We start from the raw sequence: 25219 nt of genomic DNA, 5'->3' as shown, positions 1-25219 counted from the left end.
GCGTTATTATGAGGTGCTGTACAAACCACTAGGCAAGTGCGAGAGACAGGGGGGGGGGGGCACACGGGGAGATTGGCAGAGTCAGGTTGGAGACCTGAGCCAACTCCCTGTGCTTACTGTGGGGGGCGAGTGATCGAGCAAGCACCATGTTATGCTGAGATACGCACTGTGTCGCCAGTGCGCAGCTACAGCTCGGTGTGCTCGGTGCAAGCTCCTCACAGGTGCCGTGCTAGAGTTGGCATTCAGCCAGGAAGGAGTATGCCTGCTCAGCATTCCTGGTCTCCAGTGCGTCTTTTCGGCCCAGGTTATCCTGCGCCAGCTCTACGCACGGTACCCACAGTTCGGAAACACAAACCTGTGCGACCTGTCACAACGCCTCGCGCTTGTCGGGCTACGGAGGTTATCCAGCCAGGACGGGTTGTGCCAGCCATAAGCTCCAGATCTCCAGTGCACCTCCATGGCCCAGTATACCCTGTGCCTGCTATGCACACCCGGCCTCCAGCGACGCTCTCCAGTCTGGAGCCTCCAGCGACGTTCCCTAGTCCAGAACTCCCAGCGACGTTCCCTAGTCCAGTGAGACCTATTCCAGCTCCACGAAAGAAGCCTCCAGCGACGTTCCCTAGTCCAGAACTCCCAGCGACGTTCCCTAGTCCGGTGAGACCTATTCCAGCTCCATGAAAGAAGCCTCCAGTGATGATCTATGGTCCGAAGCCTGTAGAGATGATCCATGGCAAGAAGCCTGTAGGGATGATCCATGGCCCGGAGCCTGTAGGGATAATCCATGGCAAGAAGCCTGTAGGGATGATCCATGGCCCGGAGCCTGTAGAGATAATCCATGGCACGAAGCCTCCAGCGATGATCCATGGCATTGAACCTGTAGTGATGATCCATGGCACGGAGCCTGCAGTGACGGTCCACAGTTCGGAACCTCCTGAGACGGCCTACAGTCCGGAACCTTCTGAGACAGTCCACAGTCCGGAACCTCCTGAGACGGTCCGCAGTCCGGAACCTCCTGAGACGGTCCGCAGTCCGGAACCTCCTGAGCCGGCCCGCAGTCCAGAACCTCTTGAGCAGGCTCGCAGTCCAGAATCTCCTGAGCCGGCCCGCAGTCCGGAACCTCCTGAGCCAGCCCGCAGTCCGGAACCTCCTGAGACGGCCCGCAGTCTTCAGAGACGGCCCGCAGCCCAGAGTCTTCAGCGACGGCCCACAGCCCGGAGTCTTCAGCGGCGGCCCACAGCCCAGAACCTCCAGCGGCGGTCTGCAGTACAGAGCCTGCGGCGATGATCTACAGTCCGGTTCATCCGACGACGATCCACGGTCCAGTGGTACAGAAGCAGAGGGATCTGCAGGCGGAGCGGGGGTTACACCCCGAACCGGAGCCACCTCCGCTGCTGGAGGATCTGCTGGATGGTAAGGTTCTGGGTACTGCACTAGAGCCGCCATAGACAATTGTCACCCTCCCTACACTCCCTTTTTGTTTTGTGGTTTCTTTTGTTGTTTTTTAGTTGCATTCAGAGTCTGCACCTTTGGGGGGGGGGGTCTGGGGGGGGGGGTACTGTCACGTCCTGACCCTAGTAAGATGTCATTTTCTATAGTAGAGTAGGTCAGGGCGTGACAGGGGGTGTTTTGGGTGGTTTGTCTATGTTTTCTATTTCTATGTTTTGTTCTAGTATTCTATTTCTATGTTGGAGGTTTTTGGGATGATCTCCAATTAAAGGCAGCTGGTTTGCGTTGTCTCTAATTGGAGATCATATTTATGTTGGGGTTTTTTCTAGTGTGTTTGTGGGCAGTTGTATTCTGTTTAGTTGTGTTCTGTGTAGTCTTCAGTACCTGACAGAACTGTTAGCTGATCGTTTTCTCTTTCTTATTTTCTTTAGTGTTCTGAGTTTAATAAACAGTAATTATGAGCACTCAACACGCTGCGCGTTGGTTTCCTCTATACGACAGCCGTTACAGTCTACACCTGTTGTATTCGCGCATGTGACAAATAACATTTGATTTGATTTGAATTCAAGGCACACTTAACCAGCATGGCTACCACAGCATCCTGCAGCGATACGCCATTCCATCTGGTTTGCGTTTAGTGGGACTATCATTTGCTTTTCAACTGGACAATGACCCAACACACCTCCAGGCTGTGTAAGGGCTATTTGACCAAGAAGGAGAGAGATGGAGTGCTGCATCAGATGACCTGGCCTCCACAATCACCTGACTTCAACCCAAATGATATGGTTTGGGATGAGTTGGACCGCAGAGTGAAGGAAAAGCAGCCAACAAGTGCTCAGCATATGTGGGAACTCCTTCAAGACTGTTGGAAAAGCATTCCAGGTGAAGTTGGTTGAGAGAATGCCAAGAGTGTGCAAAGCTGTCATCAATGCAAAGGGTGGCTACTTTGAAGAATCTAAAATCTAAAATATATTTTGATTTGTTTAACACTTTTTTGGTTACAACATGATTCTGTATGTGTTATTTCATAGTTTTGATGTCTTCACTATTATTTTACAATGTATAAAATAGGACAAATAAATAAAAACCCTTGAATTATGAAACTTTTGACTGGTGCTGTATATAAAAAAAATCATAATTAGCTATTTCTGCGCAAACATGCCCAAACACCACCCACCCATGCACTGACAATATACACAGTACAAACACGCTTACACACACACACAAACACACAGACACACAAACTCCCCACCCTGTCAGTGTGACTCAGCCCTCAGTCCATCTGTTCCAGGGTAGTTGGGTGATTGTGTGTGTGTGCGTGCGTGCGTGCGTGTGTGTGTTTGTGAGTGTGTGTGTAATGGTAGTTGGATGAATGTGTGAATCAATGACGGCTGACAGTTTGTCTGGCAGAGTGTCTGAAAGACATTGTTTGCTGTATTTCTCATACACACATCAGAGTGTGCATCCCAAATGGCACCCTAGTCCCTATTTAGTGCACTACTTTAGACCAGGGCCCAAGAGTAGTGCATTGAATAGTGATAGGGTACCATTTGGAACACAACCTGAGAAAGATGCACCTGCCTGCCGTCTCCACAATAAGTCTCTGATTCCCTCCCTGGGAGCCTGGATGTGATGTTGTTTATGTGTGTGTGTGTGTGGGGAGGGGGGGTGAAGTCTTCCTCATGCATACATCTATACATCTACATTATTTAAAAAATTGCAATGGCAGCCACGATTTTGCAGCAGCGGTGCGCAGCTGCTAAAGGCATATAAGGGAAACACTGGTGTGTGTGCGCATGTGTGTGTGGTGTGCTTGTTGTAATTTATGGGAGCTGTCTAGAGAATCCACCGGGGGAAAACAGGCACATGGAACGCAGAAGAAATGTTAAAAAGACCCATAATTTGCTGTAACTGAGAGAAGCAGCAGCGGTGGTATTTAAAAAGCGCCTCCCATTCTTCTTCCGATGATATCCTAATCTAGCGAGGCACATTAGAAAGGGATCGTTTCTGGTGAAAAGCCTGATTAACACCTGTTGTCACTCCTCAGCGTACATTACCAGCCAAGTGCTCAGATAAATTGTTTGCAAAGTCCCAATCCTAAATTTGTCATATCTGGCTAATTCGGTGCTCCCGGAACATATGGTGTTGCTTCCTTCCTGTGTGTTAGCAGAAGGCATCCGTCCCCACTACTAGCTGAGGAAACGTTGGACTTGGACAGCATGGCCAGTCAACTAACAACTGTCAGTGTTTTCACCTGTCTAAATACAGCACAGACGGGGAAAATGAAAGATTCCCCAATGAGAATCTTGGCCTGGCTCTAGGCAGCACTCACCACTCAGTAGCTGGCAGTGATCATGAATCACTAATCATAGGAAATTATGAGTAAAGTGTGTGTGTGTTTCTGCATGCGTGTGTGTGTGTTTGTGTGTGTTTGTGCGTGCATGCGTGTGTTGCACATACAAACAAGAGAGAATTTTAACTCAGAATTTTCATTAGTTATTAACATATTTCATATTTCTACATATCTCTACATATTTCTACCCAATTGCTCTATTCACCTTTAAAAGACAACAGTTGACAGCCTGTGCTTCTATTCCAACTATCCCTGACCACTAAAACTGTCAAACAGTATTTATAATCAATTAAAGACACTCACAGTACACCCTGAGGACTACTACACTTTGAGTGGTGATGACTGTATTAGGATTATACTTATACTATGTCTGTGTGTGTGTGTGTGTGTGTGTGTTGCGTGTGTGTGTGTGATTTTTTTGGCTTTACTATCCGTGTGGGGACCAGAAGTCCTCGCAAGGATAATAAAACAAGGAACATTTGGACAAGTGGGGACATTTGGGGCCCTGGTCAAAAGTAGTGCACTATTTAGTGAATATGGTCACATTTGGGCCACAGAGAGTCAGATCTAACTGGATGAATCCCTGGCTAGGCTCCTCTCATTTCAATAGAGCCATTATGATGGTTTCATTTCAAGGCCTGCTGCCCTGACACTATGTGGAAATATCTCCATGTAGAGGTGGGGTGGCTGAGTAAGTTGTATTGGTGTGTGTGTGTGTGTGTGTGTGTGTGTGTGTGTGTGTATCTAATAGTTAGTGTGAAGTTTGAACCCTGCTTCCACCCACTTCATCAGACAATTTCACCTCGTTCCTGTCTCAACACTTTCGTCACTCTCTGAGTGGAGAATAAGCTAACATGACAGCTGTACTGTTTCACTCCCAACACATTACTATACTGAATAACACACTGACTGGAAACAGGTAAACACAGAAAAGTTTATCTAGGGTCTAGGATACGTCCCAAATGGCACCCTATTCCTTTTTTTTGTCCAGGGCCCATAGGGAATAGGGTGCCATTTGGGACGCAACCCTAGATGCTGTTTTATAATTAATATACACTCCCTCCTCGGTAAACAGTGGTCCCATCTGTCCTGATTTATCCGGCTGGAAATTCACCACTTTAAATGCAAATCACCTTCCTTTGTAGGACAACAACAAGGCATAATCCCTCACTGGCTTTTACTGTAGGTAAATGCACTGGAATAATATTATTGGAAGGGAGGAGGGAAACAGAGAGGGAGATAGAATTCATGCATACTTAGCAGCATGGTTCTAAAGCAGCCCTGAACTTACACAGAGATAAATGTACACGTAGCAAAGTGCAGCTGGATGCAGAAACAAAATCATTATGCAGAATTACCTGGACACATAATAGATGTTATTTAAGTCAAGGTGGGGTGAGGAATAGCTGGCCTATTACAAACTATTAGAAACTCCCTGGACCATCAACGCCCAATGTTTACTCAATCATTCTTTACACTAGCCATGTTCAGAAGCTGGTACGTTGAAGAGGTAGATGAAGGAACATTGGTATATCATATATAGGGCGGCAGGTAGCCTGGCGGGTAGGAGTGTTGGGCCAGTCACTGAAAGGTTGCTGGATCGAATCCCCAAGCTGACAATGTAAACATCTTTCGTTCTTCCCCTGAGCAAGGCAGTTAACAAACAGTTCCCTGGGCGCCGAAGATGTGGATGTTGATTAAGGCAGCCCCCCGCACCTTTCTGATTCAGAGGGGTTGGGTTAAATGCGGAAGACACATTTCAGTTGAATGCATTCAGTTGTACTGACTAGGTATTCCCTTATATCTAAGGTTGTAGTGATAAAAACAGACAGTGGTTGCAGGGCAGTGAGTGGAGCCTGAATCAAAGTGTTGAGTTAGTCTGTTGAGAGAGACTATAGATCTAGAGACTATAGATCTAGAGACTATAGATCTAGAGACTATAGAGCAGTGCATCCAAAACTCTGACCTCTGGACCCCAAGGGGTGCACATTTTGGTTTTTGCCCTAACATTACACAGCTGATTCAAATGATCAAATATTGCTGATTAGTTGATTCTTTGAATCAGCTGTGTAGTACTAGGGCAAAAACTAAAACGTGCACCCATGATCTTTCCATGACACAGACTGACCAGCTGAATCCAGCTAAATGCTATGATCCCTTATTGATGTCACTGGTTAAATCCACTTCAATCAGTGTAGATGAAGGGGAGGAGACAGGTTAAAGAAGGATTTGAAAGCCTTGAGAAAATTGAGACATGGATGGTGTGTGTGCCATTCAGAGGGTGAATGGGCAAGACAAAATATTTAAGTGCCTTTGAACGGGGTATGGTAGTAGGTGCCAGGCGCACCGGTTTGTGTCAGGAACTGCAATGCTGCTGCAACTCAATATTTGGAAGGTGTTCTTAATATTTTGTGCACTCAATGTAGATCTAGATATTATAGAGACTATAGATCTAGATACTATAGAGACTATAGTTTGAGAGAATATAGATCTAGAGGGTATAGACTATAGATATAGAGACTATATAAATCTAGAGGCTATAGACTATAGATATAGAGACTATAGAACAAGATACTATAAAGACTATTTATATAGATACTATAGATCTAGGGACTATAGATCTAGATACTATAAAGACAAAGACTATAGATCTAGAGACTATAGATCTAGAGACTATAGATCTAGAGACTATAGAGACAATATATTTAGAGGCTATAGAGACTATAGATTAAGGAACTGGGTTGTAGACAGCCAGTGGTGGTCAGCAGTGCAAAGCAGAGCAGGAGTAGTTACCTCATACTCCTGTGAGAAGCGGAGTCCGTCGTTGGCCTTGAGTCGCTCGATGTGGTTAGCCAGATCAGTGGTGGAGATGAGAGGGTGCTCCCTCATCCCTGAAGGAGAGAAGAACAGGGTTACCAAGCTATTGCAGTAAATACAACTTTCCATTAGCTATGAGTGAAATATACAACACAGTGTAATATATGCACATACACACACACATGCATGCACTACCCGCATACACCTGCACACACACATTCACACAACAGACATACACACACACGGAATGTGAAATACGCAACCAGATAACTGATGCATTTGTGATGACAAAGCACAGAGCTCATAGAAAGTGGTGAAATGGAAAGAAGTGTGTGGTTACAGAGAGAAGACAGAGAGAGAAAGAGAGAGTGAAGAGAGATAAGAGTGAGAGAAAGAGAGAGTGATGAGAGAGAGAGAGAGAAAGCAACAGACAGGTGATATCTCTAGAGCTCTGTAACACCATGCTGTGGGTTACTCCTGTGAAGGGAGTGAGTGAATGAGCATGCTGATTGGTTGGCTGTAGCCCACAGCAACACAAGTGGGAGTGGGAGGGGTCATGAGGGTATTCAGAGCGTCATGTTACATTATTTTTCCATGAAATGGTAACTGAAAACTATCTCAGGCTATAGCTAGATGAGACCAACATCTTAGTACTTTAGTAATATTATCACACACCTAAAAAATACTTTATTCAGAAATAACATTCTGGAAAGAAAATATACCACATACAGCTGCTAGCAGGTGATGTACATAATAAAGCAATAGCTACATTGTAACCTCAAAGTACGGAACACATATATCATCTCTTTCAGTGGCAGAAGAGCTTAGGACTTGGAAAGATTGATGCAGGAACAATCTTTCATCTCGGCTTTGTCCTCAAAGCAACAACAAATAGATGATCCTCCAAAATAACATACAATATTGATACAAGCCAGCGGTGACAGGTGACAGTTCTGAGGCCAGCCTGTGGAAAGGAAGTGACATGGGGGAAGTGACACGGCTAGTGGGGAGGAGGGGGTCGGGGGTGCAGTGTAAGCGGGGTGGTTCCAGCCGACTGAGCAATCAGATGTTCACAGACAAGGTGCAGCTAGCATGGGGCTGAGATGAGATGGCCTTGGTGGGTGACGCAAAAAAACAGCAGTGGAGAGGAGGATGAGTAGAGAAGGTAGAGGGATGGAGGGATGAAGGGGGGTGTTGGTGGAGGAGGTGAGGGGGGCATTCCATCTCAGCTCCCAAAGCAGCACTTTCACAGCCCTTCCTCACTGAATACATAGACTACTGTATATACAGAACTGATCAGTACTGTTGTCTGAGCTGTAACTGTGCTACTGAGAAAACTGATGCAGAGTGACTCAGAGATCAGAGAGATAGAGACAGAGAGAGAGAAAGAAAGAGATAGAGAGAGGAGACAGAGAGATGAGAGCGAAAGAGAGAGAGCAAGAGAGAGATGAGAACGAAAGAGAGATGGAAAGCGAGAGAGAGATAGAGGAGAGAGAAAGAGGAGAAATAGAGAGACAGAGAGAAAGACAGAGAGACAGAGAGAGTGAGCGAGACAGAGAGAGAGAGAGAGAGAGAGAGAGAGAGAGAGTGAGAGAGAGAGACACAGAGAGAGGATGGGGATGGGTTTAAATAGGTAGAAAACAGGAGGAATGGAAACTAACTTGGAGTGTTCGGGCAACTGGGGTCACTGGAACCTGTGGGGAGAAGATGGGGGAGGTCGGTGTGTCGTACTCAACAACCAATACCAGAGGGATCATTCATGTTAAAGGGGGAAGGGAGGGGAGGAGGGGAGAAGAGAAGAGGGTAAAGAAGGATTAGGAGAGACAGAAAGTGGGGATAGAGAAAGAGACCCAAGGTCTTCAGAAGGGCCTGGCTGTGTATATGTCTGTACACCTGAAGTGAGTCAGTCTGTTAGCCTGGAATTCCAACAGTCCTCTTAGTTTCAGCCTGTCTCCGTCCATGACAGTAGCCTGGATCCGAACTGAATTGTTCGATTTCACTTCACAATATTGGGTCCAGGCCTACCATGACACAACAGTCTGAGACATATACTTGAAAGCATATTCTTGACTATAGGTACTACTACTCTGTAGAGTGCTTAAGTAGACAACAGAGAATAGTATAGAACGGAGCTATTAGAACACCTCTTTATTGTGCTCACAAGGACACAAAAGATAAGAGGCTGGCAAATTAGTCAACAACATACCTGCCTCTATTTGTGCAAACAACATCTGCTATGTACCCCCTACTGCTAGAGACAAGCTGCCGATCTCATAGCAACTACTAGAAAACACCCACAGAGTGATGGAGAGAGGGGGGAGGGGTGGAGGGGGAGAGAGAAGAGAGGATTTGAAAGAGATGAATATAGGAATGAGGGATGAGACGAAGAGTTAGAGGAGAGAGGGAGATAAGGCACATGGAGAGAAGGAGAGAAAGAGGGTGAGAGAGAGCTCATAAAGAAAGAGTAGTGCGTTAGCGAGAGAGAGAGAGAGAGAGAGAGAGAGAGAGAGAGAGAAGAGAGAGAGAAGAGAGAGAGAGAGAGAGAAAATATAGAGAAGAGAGAGAGAGAGAAAGAGAGAGAGAAACAATAGAGAAGAGAGAGACAGAGAGAGAGAGGAGAGAGAAAATATAGAGAAGAGAGAGAGAGAGAGAGAGAGAAAAAAAAGAGAGAAGAGAGAGAGAGGAGAGAGAAAACAGAGAGAGAGGAGAGAGATAAAAGATAGAGAAGGGAGCGAGAGAAAGGGGAGAGAGAGAAAACAGAGAGAGAGAGAGGAGAGAGAGTAAAGATAGAGGAGAGAGAGAGCGAGAGAGAGAGAGTGAGAGAGAGAAAAAAATAGAGAAGAGAGAAAGGGAGAGAGAAAAGATAGAGAAGAGAGAGAAAAGATAGAGAAGAGAGAGAGGAGAGAGGAGAGAGAAAACATTGAGAAGAGAGCAAGGAGAGAGAGGAGAGAGAAGAGAGAGAGAAGAGAGAGATGAGAGAGAGAAGAGGAAGTAAGAGAGAGGAAAGAGAAGAGAGAGATGCGAGAGAGAAGAGAGCACAGAAAGCAAGGGCTAAAGAGTTAGTGAGACACATAGCGAGTTTGATGTTCAGAGAATGAGTTAGAGAGAGATTCTGTGGGCTTAATTCCTCTGCTAAGTTCAAAGCTCAAGACTCTCCATGCTGCATTCAACAGTGTTTAATTACCAAGCTGGGTCAGTGCAGTCCACTAGAAGAAGAGACAGAGAGTATGCGTCCCAAACGGCACCCTATTCCCTAAATAGTACAATACTTTCAACCAGGGCCCATAGGGTGCCATTTGGGCCCACTAGAAGAGCCAAAGGGCCACTGAAAACGGATGGATAATATACTGTAGCAATTCCCATGTAAGCCCACCCTCTCTCGCTCTCTCTCTCTCTCGCTTTACTTCCCAGTGAGATGAGAAGCAGTATGGGCAGGGTGTGTTATATGTTAAGAGACCTTTAATGCGTCTTTCTATAATGGTCATAAATGAAGGTGAAGAGGGAGAGGACATCTCGTCGACTAGACCAGAGCTTTGGGTTGTTGACCGATAGACAGTACCTTCCATCCTGAACTAAAGCAACTCCCTTTCCAACTTGACTGACACCCAAGTACTACTAATACAACAAGACATATGATCCTAGTACACTAAGCCATGTGACAATCCTTCACATCCACAACAATCCTCTGATATTACAAAGACAAGATGATGATATCCAGTATAGAGTATACACTGGACTGATTATTATCCACATCCAACTCATCAAAACCATTTCATTTGCGATAACCAGCATCTGATATTGTTGTAATTAAGCTGAATCATCTGCATACAGTAGAAGCCTTAACTCTGAAGTGTTTGATACTTGAAGGCTGTAATGTGAACTGCATTCAATTGCTTCTCATAGCACAGTGGTTACCAATGGCTACACATTCATCAGAATGTATCATATCATAGGAGTGTGAGAGAGTGTGAGCAGTGGTGTGAATAGAGACCAGGTTTTAGAAGTTACCTTATTGGAGATTTGTCTGCAGGCTCTGAGGTGGATAGTTTGGCCACAGTTGAACAACAGCTAAATCTGAATATAAGTGGTTGTTTGTCTGCTAGTGTGTCTGGGTCTGTGACTTTGTGTGTGTCTATACATCGTGCGTGCTAGTGTGTGTGTGTGTGTGTGTGTGTGTGTGTGTGTGTGTGTGTGTGTGTGTGTGTGTGTGTGTGTGTGTGTGTGTGTGTGTGTGTGTGTGTGTGTGTGTGTGTGTGAGCGAGTTCATGTGTGTGTGTGTGTGTGTGTGTGTGTCTATACCTTGTGTCTGATAGTTGAGTCGTCTCATCTCCACAGGATCAGAGGAGTGGGCCAGCAGAGAGTCCTTCACCCCAGCAGAGTGCTCATCCTTGGCCGAGGGAGATGCTCGTTTCCTGGGGAGAGAGGCAGGGAGGAGAGACCATGAGACGAGCTCCAATAAAAACACTAGCATACTACTTATAAATAAGTAATGTCATTGGGCATGTATGGTGGTAGGCTGAAGGAGGTGGTATGATTGTATGGGCATTGGAATGTAACCACACTGTAGTGGTCAGCTGGCTGGAAACCCCAATCACAGAACCATCACTGTTGTATCATGACTGAGTCATTGAGATTAGCTGTTGGTTCCTGCATTGATGTGGAAGATACCGGCTACCAAGACGATGCTCAACTTGTGCCTGGAGTGGAGTTATAAGCTGATGTTGAGTCTGTTGAGGTGTGTAGCTCCGTGAAGCAGAGGCACACCTCTACTCTTCAGTAAGTAGTAGTTTTACGTCCCAAAGGGCAACCTACTCCCTATAGTGCACTACTTTGGACTAGTGCCTTCAGCAGCTCTGATCAAAAGTAGTGCACTATATAGTGAATAGGGTGCCATTAAATAACTTGATAAATAACACGGTGTGTCTGCCGTGCTGTGTGTTCCTCAGTTGACGAGGTGAGGACCAACTTCACTGTCTACACAGCTGGGGGGAAGTGATGACACAGTTTTGGGTTTACACTCATTAAAACCTCTAATTTCCCCCATATGAATGTGTGGAAACAAACAGGCTGAGCAATTAACAGATCAGCCGCAGTGACAGAGTAGGAAGGCTTGCTAATTACAGAGGTGGAGAAAGAAAGAGGGGGGGGGGGGGGAGGGAGATAGAGGAGGGATGGGGAGAGGGAGAGAGGGGGGAGAGGGAAGGAGGCAGGGTGTGGGAGGAGAGAGAGGGAGGGAGGGAGATGGAGGGAGAGAACGGAAAAGAAAGGGAGGAGAGCGGAAGGGATGGTGAGAGAGAGAGGGACGATCGAGGGATAGAGAGGAGAGCGAGTGAGAGTGTTATAGAGAGAGCACATCTGTTGGAGCCTATGTCCTCCATTCCCAACGCACCACACCGTGTCTCCTAGCGCTAGCATGCTAACTGAGGTCTTAAGTGTTGCCATGTTACAGCTGCTGCCACACTAATGCACTAAAGCCTGTGTTTATTTCTTTGGGTAGCACTAACATCGCGCCAACGTGTGTCTGAGTGGAGCAGCCTCCATTGCTGAGGGATGCTACTGATGTGTTCAGCTGGCTGTCTCACAGGGAAAGCTATTAGTGCTGCCATGCATAGCTGTCTATGGGAGGTGACAGTTACGTTACTAGCCCTAAACTTAGACTGAGTCTTAAATAGCACCCTATTCCCTATGCAGTGCAGTACTTTTGACCAAATCTCATAGGGCTCCGGTAAAAAGTAGTCCACTATATAGGGAATAGGGGGCTATTTGGGACACACCCATGGAGATGGAGATCATAATAAAGCATGGAGGCATGACATAAGGAGGTGTGGGGAGGGGAAGGGCACTTTGTTATTCTGACTATTGCCTAGGGAACATCATGTAATTTTAACTGCAACTTTGGATTTTAATTTGAAAGGCGTGAGAGCTGCAGACAAACACACTAACACACACGTTTGTTTTACTATCCTTATGGGGACCAAACAATTGATTCTCATTCAAAATCTTATTTTCCCTAACCTTAACCTTGACCCTAATCTTAACCCCTAACCCTAACTCCTAACCCTAAACCTAACGCTCTAACCCTAACTCTAAACCTAACCCCTAGGCCATCGTGATTCATAGGGTTAAGTCTGAATTTCATAAAGGTGTACCACAGGGATTGATTTTGGAACCGGTTCTCTTCACTATTTATATAAACACCATTGGTCAATCTGTTAAAAATGGTAAACTTCATCTATATGCAGATGATACTGTTATGTATGCTATTGCCCTGACTGTTGATCTGGCTGTATCAAAGCTACAGTCAGGTTTTATAGCTATGCTGGAATCCCTTACCGATTTAAAAGGTGTGCTTAATATGGGCAAAATCAAATACATGTTGCTTTTAAACTCTCGTAATAATGTTTCAGATTAACTACATGTTCACTCATTAGATGGTTCTCCAATCAGCATCCCAGAGTCGCTTCTTCACTGTTGACGTTGAGACTGGTGTTTTGCGGGTACTATTTAATGAAGCTGCCAGTTGAGGACTTGTGAGGCATCTGTTGCTCAAACTAGACACTCTAAAGTACTTGTCCTCTTGCTCAGTTGTGCACCGGGGCCTCCCACTCCTCTTTCTATTCTGGTTAGAGCTAGTTTGAGGTGTTTTGTGAAGGGCGTAGTACACAGCGTAGTACGAGATATTCACTTTCTTGGCAATTTCTCACATGGAATAACCTTCATTTCTCAGAACAAGAATAGACTGACGAGTTTCAGAAGAAAGTCTTTGTTTCTGGCCATTTTGAGCATGTAATCGAACTCACAAATGCTGATGCTCCAGATACTCAACTAGTCTAAAGAAGGACAGTTTTATTGCTTCTTTAATCAGCACAACTGTTTTCAGCTGTGCTAACAGAATTGCAAAAGGGTTTTCTAATGATCAATTAGCCTTTTAAAATGATAAACTTGGATTAGCTGACACAACGTGCCATTGGAACACAGGAGTGATGGTTGCTGATAATGGGCCTCTGTACGCCTATATAGATATTCCATAAGAAATCTGCCGTTTCCAGCTACAATAGTCATTTACAACATTAACAATGTCTACACTGTATTTCTGATCAATTTGATGTTATTTTAATGGACAAAACAAATTGCTTTTCTTTCAAAAACAAGGACATTTCTAAGTGACCCCACACTTTTGAACGGTAGTGTAAATACTTATGCATTTGGATTGATTTGGATTTTACATTTAAAAAATACATAGATAGGCTGGTTAAGAAGCTAACATTTAAAGTTGACTTTTTCTACAGAAACAGATCGTGCCTTTCTCTAAGCAGTAGGAAGCAGATTATTCAGTCAACCTTTTTATCTGTTCTTAATTATGGTGATATTATTTATCAAAGTGCAGCTGCTAATACTTAAACCTTTGGGTGCCATCTACCATAGTGCCCTTTGTTTTGTTACAGGTGACAGTTTTGATACTCCACTGCATTCTGTATCAAAAGGCTGGTTGGACTTAACTAAAGACCTGTAGGCCCTACTTCATAAACTTCCGTCTTATCTAACGGCTGTTGAAGTTTAGACCCAAGTGGCACAGTGGTCTAAGGCACTGCATCTCAATGCAAGAGGCGTCACAACAGTCCCTGGATGGAATCCAGGCGGCATCACATCTGGCCGTGATTGGGAGTCCCATAGGGCGGCGCACAATTGGCCCAGCATTGTCCGGGTTTGGCCAAGGTAGGCCGTCATTGTAAATAAGAATTTGGTCTAATGACTTGCCTAGTTAAATAAAGGTTACATTTAAATAAATAAAAACTAGACACCTGAGTTGCCTAACCCGTAAACAGGATTGGTTAACTCCTGAGGTTCCTAAGGTCTCCACCGAGCCAGGTGAATCTGCTTTTTATTTTTAATGCACCGTATTGCTGGAACAAAATTTTGATGTTGTGGTGCCGTTCAGGCAATTTAAAGTATTGATTGGAGACTTATTTGTGAAGGAATGTTTTTTATGTTTTATTTCCACTTCCCATGACTGTGTGTTTGTATTTTAATATGTATACAGTACCAGTCAAGGGTTTTTCTTCATTTTCACTACTTTCTACATTGTAGAAAGACATCAAAACTATGACATAACACATATGAAATATGTAGTAATCAAAAAAGTGCTAAACAAATCAAAATATCTTTTAGATTTTAGATTTTTTAAAGTAGCCACACTATGCCTTGATGACAGCTTTGCACACTCTTGGCATTCTCTCAACCAGCTTCATGAGGTCGTCACCTGGAATGCATATTATTGCAAGAACAGCTCAATTAAGCAAAGAGAAACGACAGTCCACCATTACTTTAAGACATGAAGGTCAGTTAATCAGGAACATTTCAATAACTTTTAAAGTTTCTTCAAGTGCAGTTGCAAAAACCATCATGTGCTATGATGAAACTGGCTTTCATGAGGACCAACACAGGAAAGGAAGACCCAAAGTTACCTCTGCTGCAGAGGATAAGTTCATTAGAGTTAACTGCACCTCAGATTGCAGCCCATATAAATGCTTCACAGTGTTCAAGTAACAGACACATCTCAACATCAACTATTCAAAGGAGACTGCGAAAATCAGTCATTCATGGTCGAATTGCTGCAAAGAAACCACTACTAAAGGACACCAATAAGAAGAAGAGACTTGCTTGGTTCAAGACACATGAGCAATGGACATAAGCCCGGTGGAAATCTGTCCTTTGGTCTGATGAGCCCAAATGAAAGATTTTTGGTTCCAACAGCCGTGTCTTTGTGAGACGCAGTGTAGGTGAACGGATGATCTCTGCATGTGTGGTTCCCACCGTGAAGCATGGAGGAGGAGGTGTTATGGTGTGGGGGTGCTTTGCTGGTGATAGTGTCAGTGATTTATTTAGAATTCAAGGCCCACTTAACCTGCATGGTTACCAAAGCATTCTGCAGCGACATGCCATCCCATGTGGTTTGCGCTTGGGACTATCATTTGTTTTTTAACAGGACAATGACCCAACACACCTCCAGGCTGTGTAAGAGCTATTTGACCAAGAAGGAGAGCGATGGAGTGCTGCATCAGATGACCTGGCCTCCACAATCACCCGACCTTAACCCAATTGAGATGGTTTGGGATGAGTTGGACTGCAGAGTGAAGGAAAAGCAGCCAACAAGTGCTCAGCATATATGGGAACTCCTTCAAGACTGTTGGAAAAGCATTCCAGGTGAAGCTGGTTGAGAGAATGCCAAGAATGTACAAAGCTGTCATCAAGGCAAAGGGTAGCTACTTTGAAGAATCTAAAATCTAAAATATATTTTGATTTGTTAAACACTTTTTTGGTTACTACATTATTCCATGTTTTATTTCATACTGTTGATGTCTTCACTATTATTCTACAATGTAGAAAATAGTAAATATAAAGAAAAACCCTTGAATGAGTTGGTGTGTCCAAACTTTTGACTGGTACTGTATGTCTCTTGTGAAAAAACACTCAACAACACACCAGCCAAAGACACAAGACATGGCATAGTGGTGTGATGTGTGATCTTGACAGTGTAGCAGAAACAAAGAGCATGTCAATCTGTCACTCTGAGTCAGAACAGAACAGAGCGGCCTGACCCAGAAGCACATCTTATAGAGAAGAAGAGTGGCGTAAGGGGAGGGGAGGAGAGGATGGCTGTGCTGCAGAGTGACAGCCACGTCAGGGTTGGAGAAGGGGGAAAGGGGTGTAAGGTGTCAAACATACTTCAAAGTAGGTTCAATTAGTTAGCCAGCTAACTTTGATAAACAACCAGAAATAACTATAGCTTGTCTGATTAATTTAGAAAGCTAAACGTAGGTATATGTTTTTGGTTGTTCTTTCAATTTGGTTGTTCTTTCAAGTTCCCCAAATGTATTTTTCTGAATATTTAGGCAAGTTAGCTGGCTAACTCATTGAAACTACTTTGTAGTATACCCCGCTGGAAAGAAATACTAACCTTTCTTTTTTGCTGCATCCACAGAAAGCAGGGGGGAAGTGAGTGAGGGAGAAGACAGAGAGAAAGAGGGAACGAGATAGAGGGAGGATTAAATGACAGATTGTCAGCAGCAGGGTTGAAGCATAGAAGCAGTGGATAGGGAACCAGATTTATACGAGCTCTTTACTTCACCCCTTTATCCCTCCCTCCCTCCCTTTCCCTCCCTCCCTCCATCCCTCCCTCCTCCACCCTCTCAGCCCTGCAGTTTTATTCAGATGTCGACGCTGACATTTAGAAAATGAGTTTTTCCTCTCGGGGCCCAGATCTCAATCCCTGCCACTATGATAATCTTCAACAAGTTTTTTTTATATATATTTTTTCTTTACAACCCTTTCTCTTAAAATGCATAATCTATGAGAAAAGGCCGGGAGGATATTATATTCTGTGGTGTTGGACAGGTTTGATGATGGTGGACTATGCTACTTTAGGTTACTTGATGTAAATATTGTACTAGTTGAGTGGAAATACAGTAGGCTGCATCTTGCAACTAATGTCCTGGTATGAACTTCCATCCTAATACATTGTGTGGAAAGATGAGGATGGTGTTGTCATATACATAATCTCTCCCACCGGTAACAGATGTCAATTCAACATCTATTCCACGTAATGTTTTTGAAATGCTGTGGAAACAACATTGATTCAACCAGTGTGTGCCCAGTAGGCTGTTTCACCCCTATATACATAACCTCTGTTTCACCACTTTTGCAACTGTTGAAATGTCTTTCGATCGGCCTCTTCAACTGTATTTTACATTTTGTTGAGGTTACATTCATTTAAGTTTGAGGATAATCCATTTTAGCTAAATTACTTCCAAGTCATACAAAGTTGCAATGGCTCCTGGTATGGACTTCAGAGAGCTATAGGCCTATGCAGTCAAATAGGCATGCTAAATCGGGCCACTTCAAAAGATTTCTTCTCATTTGCTGTGAAGAAATCATCCACCCTCCTTCCATTGAAGCCAGCCCTGGCTGGGCTTATCCACACAGAGAGAGCAGCTAACGCTCTCTGCAGTGCTCTGTGCTCTCACTGACAACTGCCCTCAAAGCCAAAAGGACTTAGACCTGAAAAAAATTAAAATAAAATTGAATTACTTGTTCAGCTGAGTTCAGCTCACTACTTTACTTTCCTGGGTTGGTGTGTATGAGCAAGTTGAGCTCTGGCTCCTTCTGATCACCAGACTAAGGAGAAGTAAGGTGAAGCCTTCTGAGAAGTAAGGAGAGCTACCGCAGAGACTGAAAAGTCTCTCTGTGGTCCTAGAACGAAAGACTGAACACCCAGTAAGAGAGGATGGTGACGAAAGAGTTGAACAGATCGACAGCGACAGAGGAGGCCCAACCCATCCCAACGTGTCCCCAACAGTGTTGTAGCTAGCTGAGATGTCATCATCAGCGGAAGGCACCATATGGATCCTCCTCTTCCCTCTCTCTCTATCGCTTGCTCAGTCAGAAGCTCCAGATGTCTGGCCTAAGGACAGCCCCACTCAAACAGAGCAGAGAAAACACGTCTGGGCCAACTGTTAACCTGCGTGGGAGAGCAGGGCTGCAGGCTACTTGACTGAGCAGCCTCCCATGTGCCCACTCCAAGGAGAAAGTCCTCACAGAGCCTTCAGGCCCAGGCTAGATGAATGCCTGTCTGTCTTAATTGAGGAACCACTGAACTCCAACCAATGGATGTCATTTATAATCAATCTTAAATACAACTTGTTTTATGGTTGTAAGTTAAGTAAAAGAGGGAAAATAAAACCTCCAGGGACTGCTTTAAGATGATAATTCAAGGAGTCAGAATTGAGATAAACATTGAATAACAAACCTCAGAGATAACATATTATTGCTTGAAACATTTGGCTGTCAAAATGATGAAAGAACATTGTTTTCAGTCATGTCCTAACTATCCTTAGCAATAATGTCACTTTCCTTAGAACACAAGCAGCCATGTACAGCTGAAAATCTATCCACAAACACTAGAGTGCCCTGTCTTTTCCAGCCATCTACTTTCTGTGTTTTAGGGGCCAAATCCACTTGTCACCTAAATCTTTCTGGATTGTTTTATTTTACTCCTGCGACTCTTTCATACTCTTGCTGTGCCTGTAGTTTTTTCCCGTTGACATTACGACTGTGGAAATGTTGGTAATGACCTGTTAAACACAGCCATTTAATGGATGACATGGGCTCAATGGAATACGTTGTCTTTCCATTGCATCGAAAAGAACGCTAAAGCTTCGTCGGGGATTTAACGCATCGTCTCGACACTTACATCACAAGAACGTGGGATCACGCTCTCCACAGCCGATGTGATAAGACCTTTAAACAGGTCAACATTCACAAGGCCGCTGGGCCAGACGGATTACCAGAACATGTACTCCGAGCATGCGCTGACCAACTAGCAAGTGTCTTCACTGAAATGTTCAACCTCTCCCTGTCCAAGTCTGAAATACCAACATGTTTTTAGCAGACCACCATAGTCCCTGTGCCCAAGAATACTAAGGTAACCTGCCTAAATGACTACTGACCCGTAGCACTCAACACCATCATCAACACCATCATCAACATCAACACCATCATCCCAGAAATCCTAGACCCACTCCAATTTGCATACCACCCCAACAGATCCACAGATGATGCAGTCTCTATTGCACTCCACACTGCCCTTTCCCACCTGGAAAAAAGGAACACCTATGTGAGAATGCTGTTCATTGACTACAGCTCAGCGTTCAACACCACAGTGCCCTCAAAGCTCATCACTAAGCTAAGGACCCTGGGACTCAACACCTCCCACTGCAACTGGATCCTGGACTTACTGACGGGCGGCTCCCAGGTGGTAAGGGTAGGTAACAACACATCTGCCACGCTGATCTTCAACACTGGAGCTCCCCAGGGGTGTGTGCTCAGTCCCCTCCTGTACTCCCTGTTCACTCATGACTGCATGGCCAGGCACGACTCCAACACCATAATTAAGTTTGCTGATGACACAACAGTGGTAGGCCTGATGACCGACAATGATGAGACAGCCTAAAGGGAGGAGGTCAGAGACCTGACTGTGTGGTGCCAGGACAAAAACATCTCACTCAACGTGATCAAGACAAGGGAGATGATTGTGAACTACAGGAAAAGGAGGACCAAGCACGCCCCCATTCTCATCAACGGGGCGTTAGTGGAGCATGTTGAGAGCTTCAAGTTCCTTGGTGTCCACTTCACCAACAAACTAACATGGTCTAAACACACCAAGACATTCGTGAAGAGGGCACGACAAAACCTATTCCCCATAGGAGACTGAAAAGATTTGGCATGGGTCCTCAGAACCTCAAAAGGTTTTACAGCTGCACCATCGAGAGCATCGTGACGGGTTGCATCACTGCCTGGTATGGCAACTGCTCATCCTCTGACCGCAAGGCACTACAGAGGGTAGTGCGTACGGCCCAGTACATCACCGGGGCCAAGCATCCTGCCATCCAGGACCTCTATACCAGGCGGTGCCAGAGGAAGTCACGTAGACATAGACTGTATAGCCCGCTATTGTTATTTACTGCTGCTCTTTAATTATTTGTTATTCTTATCTCTTACTTTTTTTTGTATTTTCTTAAAACTGCATTGTTGGTTAAGTAAGCATTTCACTGTAAGGTGAATACCTGTTGTATTCGGCGCATGTGACAAATACAATTTGATTTAATTTGATTTGAAAGAGAAGAAAGGTACATTTATTTTGATTGGTGTACATTTTTTGTGGAATTTAAAAAAGCAATAATTTTGTACAGTTGAACTGTAAAAAAAATAAGATGCGCTGAAATGAAAGCAAATTCCAAAAATGAACACTCGGATTATAGTGATATTATGTCTGATCTCAATAACAATGTAAAGTATATTTAGATAGGTGTAATCTGGAGCCAAGCGTAATTTTTCATCAGAGGAAATCCTGCTATTGACACATTTGTTGAATAATGCAACAGAATGTGACAACAGTAATTAATGAGGAAGTCTGGACAGCACAGGTGAGTGCAGGTAGGCCTAGACAGAGCAAGTTGTTGGTGGTTGCAAGCCTGTTCTACCCCGTTATGTTAATTTATTCATACATGGAAAAACACCCTGTGTATTTATGTAAATTAGGCACATATAATGTTCTTTATTTTAACACAGAATATATATTTTTATATCTGATATCATTAGAAAATGTATATATGAGTGCATTCTAAGAATAAAAGATAAAACATTTGACAATAAATTGAATACCTGAATTTCTAACGAAATCCCTGAACATTCATATTTGTCCGTAGCAGTAAAATGTTTGGAGTATCTTCATCCACTGTCCAACTGTTGCATTTATTATTCTTTTTTAATTTTTTATTTAACAATTTTGATGACCATTGCTAATTGTTCTGCCAATATGATGGTGCTACCTAACTTTTTACTGCCCACAATTGTCACCTATAAGCAGAAAGTTGGCGTGGCAGCGTAGTTACCTCTTGAAAAGCAGGATGACGATGACGATGATGATGATGAGTACAACAGCCAGGACAGGGCCCATGACCCACAGCATCTCTGGGTCCTCAGCATGGAGGGACATACCGCTGTGGAGCTTCACCGTGATGGGGTCTGAGTACGGGCTGGCCGCAAACGTGTTCTGCTGCAGGTGGGAAGAGAGGACCAACAGAGTGAGGAGGATACCACACAGCAACCGCTGTTTAGTATGAAGAGGCTCTATAGTTTTGACGAGTCTGAACACTAAATGACGTTCTCTCAGATATACATAGTGTATTAATACAGAGCCTTTTGACCTTTATTAACCTTTAGACCTGTGTAGTCTCAAGCCTGTTCCAATACTTCACAAACTCTGACATCTCTATAGCTGTTATGCCTCTCATGTCTTAGCCCTAGTCTAACACAGTGCCAGATGGAAAGTCAGTGGCTGACAGTCTAACATCAGCCAGGCATCTGAGAACATGGTGTTGGGTCAACATTATGCTGACTTAGTCCTGTCCTATACAGAGTTCTCTATAGCTCTGCCTTGGTCCTGTCCTATACAGAGTTCTCTATAGCTCTGCCTTGGCCCTGTCCTATACAGAGTTCTCTATAGCTCTGCCTTGGTCCTGTTCTATACAGAGTTCTCTATAGCTCTGCCTTGGCCCTGTCCTATACAGAGTTCTCTATAGCTCTGCCTCAGTCCTGTCCTATACAGAGTTCTCTATAGCTCTGCCTTGGCCCTGTCCTATACAGAGTTCTCTATAGCTCTGCCTTGGCCCTGTCCTATACAGAGTTCTCTATAGCTCTGCCTTGGCCCTGTCCTATACAGAGTTCTCTATAACTCTGCATTGGCCCTGTCCTATACAGAGTTCTCTATAGCTCTGCCTTGGCCCTGTCCTATACAGAGTTCTCTATAGCTCTGCCTCAGTCCTGTCCTATACAGAGTTCTCTATAACTCTGCATTGGCCCTGTCCTATACAGAGTTCTCTATAGCTCTGCCTTGGCCCTGTCCTATACAGAGTTCTCTATAACTCTGCATTGGCCCTGTCCTATACAGAGTTCTCTATAACTCTGCATTGGCCCTGTCCTATACAGAGTTCTCTATAGCTCTGCCTTGGCCCTGTCCTATACAGAGTTCTCTATAGCTCTGCCTTGGCCCTGTCCTATACAGAGTTCTCTATAACTCTGCATTGGCCCTGTCCTATACAGAGTTCTCTATAGCTCTGCCTCAGCCCTGTCCTATACAGAGTTCTCTATAGCTCTGCCTTGGTCCTGTCCTATACAGAGTTCTCTATAGCTCTGCCTTGGCCCTGTCCTATACAGAGTTCTCTATAGCTCTGCCTTGGCCCTGTCCTATACAGAGTTCTCTATAGCTCTGCCTTGGTCCTGTCCTATACAGAGTTCTCTATAGCTCTGCCTTGGTCCTGTCCTATACAGAGTTCTCTATAGCTCTGCCTCAGTCCTGTCCTATACAGAGTTCTCTATAGCTCTGCCTTGGCCCTGTCCTATACAGAGTTCTCTATAGCTCTGCCTCAGTCCTGTCCTATACAGAGTTCTCTATAACTCTGCCTTTGCCCTGTCCTATACAGAGTTCTCTATAGCTCTGCCTTGGTCCTGTCCTATACAGAGTTCTCTATAGCTCTGCCTTGGCCCTGTCCTATACAGAGTTCTCTATAGCTCTGCCTCAGCCCTGTCCTATACAGAGTTCTCTATAGCTCTGCCTTGGTCCTGTCCTATACAGAGTTCTCTATAACTCTGCCTTGGCCCTGTCCTATACAGAGTTCTCTATAGCTCTGCCTTGGCCCTGTCCTATACAGAGTTCTCTATAACTCTGCCTTGGCCCTGTCCTATACAGAGTTCTCTATAACTCTGCATTGGTCCTGTCCTATACAGAGTTCTCTATAACTCTGCCTTGGCCCTGTCCTATACAGAGTTCTCTATAGCTCTGCCTCGGCCCTGTCCTATACAGAGTTCTCTATAGCTCTGCCTCAGTCCTGTCCTATACAGAGTTCTCTATAGCTCTGCCTCAGTCCTGTCCTATACAGAGTTCTCTATAACTCTGCATTGGCCCTGTCCTATACAGAGTTCTCTATAACTCTGCCTTGGCCCTGTCCTATACAGAGTTCTCTATAGCTCTGCCTCAGCCCTGTCCTATACAGAGTTCTCTATAACTCTGCATTGGCCCTGTCCTATACAGAGTTCTCTATAACTCTGCATTGGCCCTGTCCTATACAGAGTTCTCTATAACTCTGCCTTGGCCCTGTCCTATACAGAGTTCTCTATAACTCTGCCTTGGCCCTGTCCTATACAGAGTTCTCTATAACTCTGCATTGGCCCTGTCCTATACAGAGTTCTCTATAACTCTGCATTGGTCCTGTCCTATACAGAGTTCTCTATAGCTCTGCCTTGGTCCTGTCCTATACAGAGTTCTCTATAACTCTGCATTGGTCCTGTCCTATACAGAGTTCTCTATAACTCTGCCTCAGTCCTGTCCTATACAGAGTTCTCTATAACTCTGCATTGGCCCTGTCCTATACAGAGTTCTCTATAGCTCTGCCTTGGCCCTGTCCTATACAGAGTTCTCTATAGCTCTGCCTTGGTCCTGTCCTATACAGAGTTCTCTATAACTCTGCCTTGGCCCTGTCCTATACAGAGTTCTCTATAGCTCTGCCTGGTCCTGTCCTATACAGAGTTCTCTATAGCTCTGCCTTGGCCCTGTCCTATACAGAGTTCTCTATAACTCTGCATTGGTCCTGTCCTATACAGAGTTCTCTATAGCTCTGCCTTGGTCCTGTCCTATACAGAGTTCTCTATAGCTCTGCCTTGGTCCTGTCCTATACAGAGTTCTCTATAGCTCTGCCTTGGCCCTGTCCTATACAGAGTTCTCTATAACTCTGCATTGGCCCTGTCCTATACAGAGTTCTCTATAGCTCTGCCTTGGCCCTGTCCTATACAGAGTTCTCTATAGCTCTGCCTTGGTCCTGTCCTATACAGAGTTCTCTATAACTCTGCCTTGGCCCTGTCCTATACAGAGTTCTCTATAGCTCTGCCTTGGTCCTGTCCTATACAGAGTTCTCTATAACTCTGCATTGGCCCTGTCCTATACAGAGTTCTCTATAACTCTGCATTGGTCCTGTCCTATACAGAGTTCTCTATAGCTCTGCCTTGGTCCTGTCCTATACAGAGTTCTCTATAGCTCTGCCTTGGTCCTGTCCTATACAGAGTTCTCTATAGCTCTGCCTTGGCCCTGTCCTATACAGAGTTCTCTATAACTCTGCATTGGCCCTGTCCTATACAGAGTTCTCTATAGCTCTGCCTTGGCCCTGTCCTATACAGAGTTCTCTATAGCTCTGCCTTGGTCCTGTCCTATACAGAGTTCTCTATAGCTCTGCCTTGGCCCTGTCCTATACAGAGTTCTCTATAGCTCTGCCTTGGCCCTGTCCTATACAGAGTTCTCTATAGCTCTGCCTTGGCCCTGTCCTATACAGAGTTCTCTATAGCTCTGCCTTGGCCCTGTCCTATACAGAGTTCTCTATAGCTCTGCCTTGGCCCTGTCCTATACAGAGTTCTCTATAGCTCTGCCTTGGTCCTGTCCTATACAGAGTTCTCTATAACTCTGCCTTGGCCCTGTCCTATACAGAGTTCTCTATAACTCTGCCTCAGCCCTGTCCTATACAGAGTTCTCTATAGCTCTGCCTCAGTCCTGTCCTATACAGAGTTCTCTATAACTCTGCCTTGGCCCTGTCCTATACAGAGTTCTCTATAGCTCTGCCTTGGCCCTGTCCTATACAGAGTTCTCTATAGCTCTGCCTCAGTCCTGTCCTATACAGAGTTCTCTATAGCTCTGCCTTGGCCCTGTCCTATACAGAGTTCTCTATAGCTCTGCCTTGGCCCTGTCCTATACAGAGTTCTCTATAACTCTGCATTGGCCCTGTCCTATACAGAGTTCTCTATAGCTCTGCCTCAGTCCTGTCCTATACAGAGTTCTCTATAGCTCTGCCTTGGCCCTGTCCTATACAGAGTTCTCTATAGCTCTGCCTCAGTCCTGTCCTATACAGAGTTCTCTATAACTCTGCCTTTGCCCTGTCCTATACAGAGTTCTCTATAGCTCTGCCTTGGTCCTGTCCTATACAGAGTTCTCTATAGCTCTGC

The 25219-nt window shown here is 44.8% G+C and overlaps 1 protein-coding gene across 20 annotated transcripts in view; it reads right to left on the bottom strand.

Moving 5' to 3' along the window:
- ptprfa (protein tyrosine phosphatase receptor type Fa) overlaps nt 1-25219 on the bottom strand; it is a 370905-nt gene that overhangs the window by 19464 nt on the left and 326222 nt on the right. For 15 of the 20 annotated variants that reach the window (XM_082956977.1, XM_082956978.1, XM_082956976.1 and 12 more), the window contains 4 exons: nt 21067-21230; nt 10916-11028; nt 8278-8310; nt 6593-6690 (listed from right to left, as the gene is read on the bottom strand). In XM_082956977.1, coding sequence (XP_082813103.1) covers nt 6593-6690; nt 8278-8310; nt 10916-11028; nt 21067-21230 — 408 coding nt within the window. The remainder of the gene's footprint in view (nt 1-6592; nt 6691-8277; nt 8311-10915; nt 11029-21066; nt 21231-25219) is intronic. The other 5 variants (XM_082956981.1, XM_082956985.1, XM_082956987.1 and 2 more) reach the window with 1 other exon arrangement.

The sequence above is a fragment of the Salmo salar genome, chromosome 10, assembly GCF_965601325.2.
Source record: "Salmo salar chromosome 10, fSalSal1, whole genome shotgun sequence".
Taxonomy (NCBI): Eukaryota; Metazoa; Chordata; class Actinopteri; order Salmoniformes; family Salmonidae; genus Salmo; species Salmo salar.
Note: the sequence above shows the minus strand (reverse complement) of the source record. Positions and strands in the feature narration are given on the sequence as shown.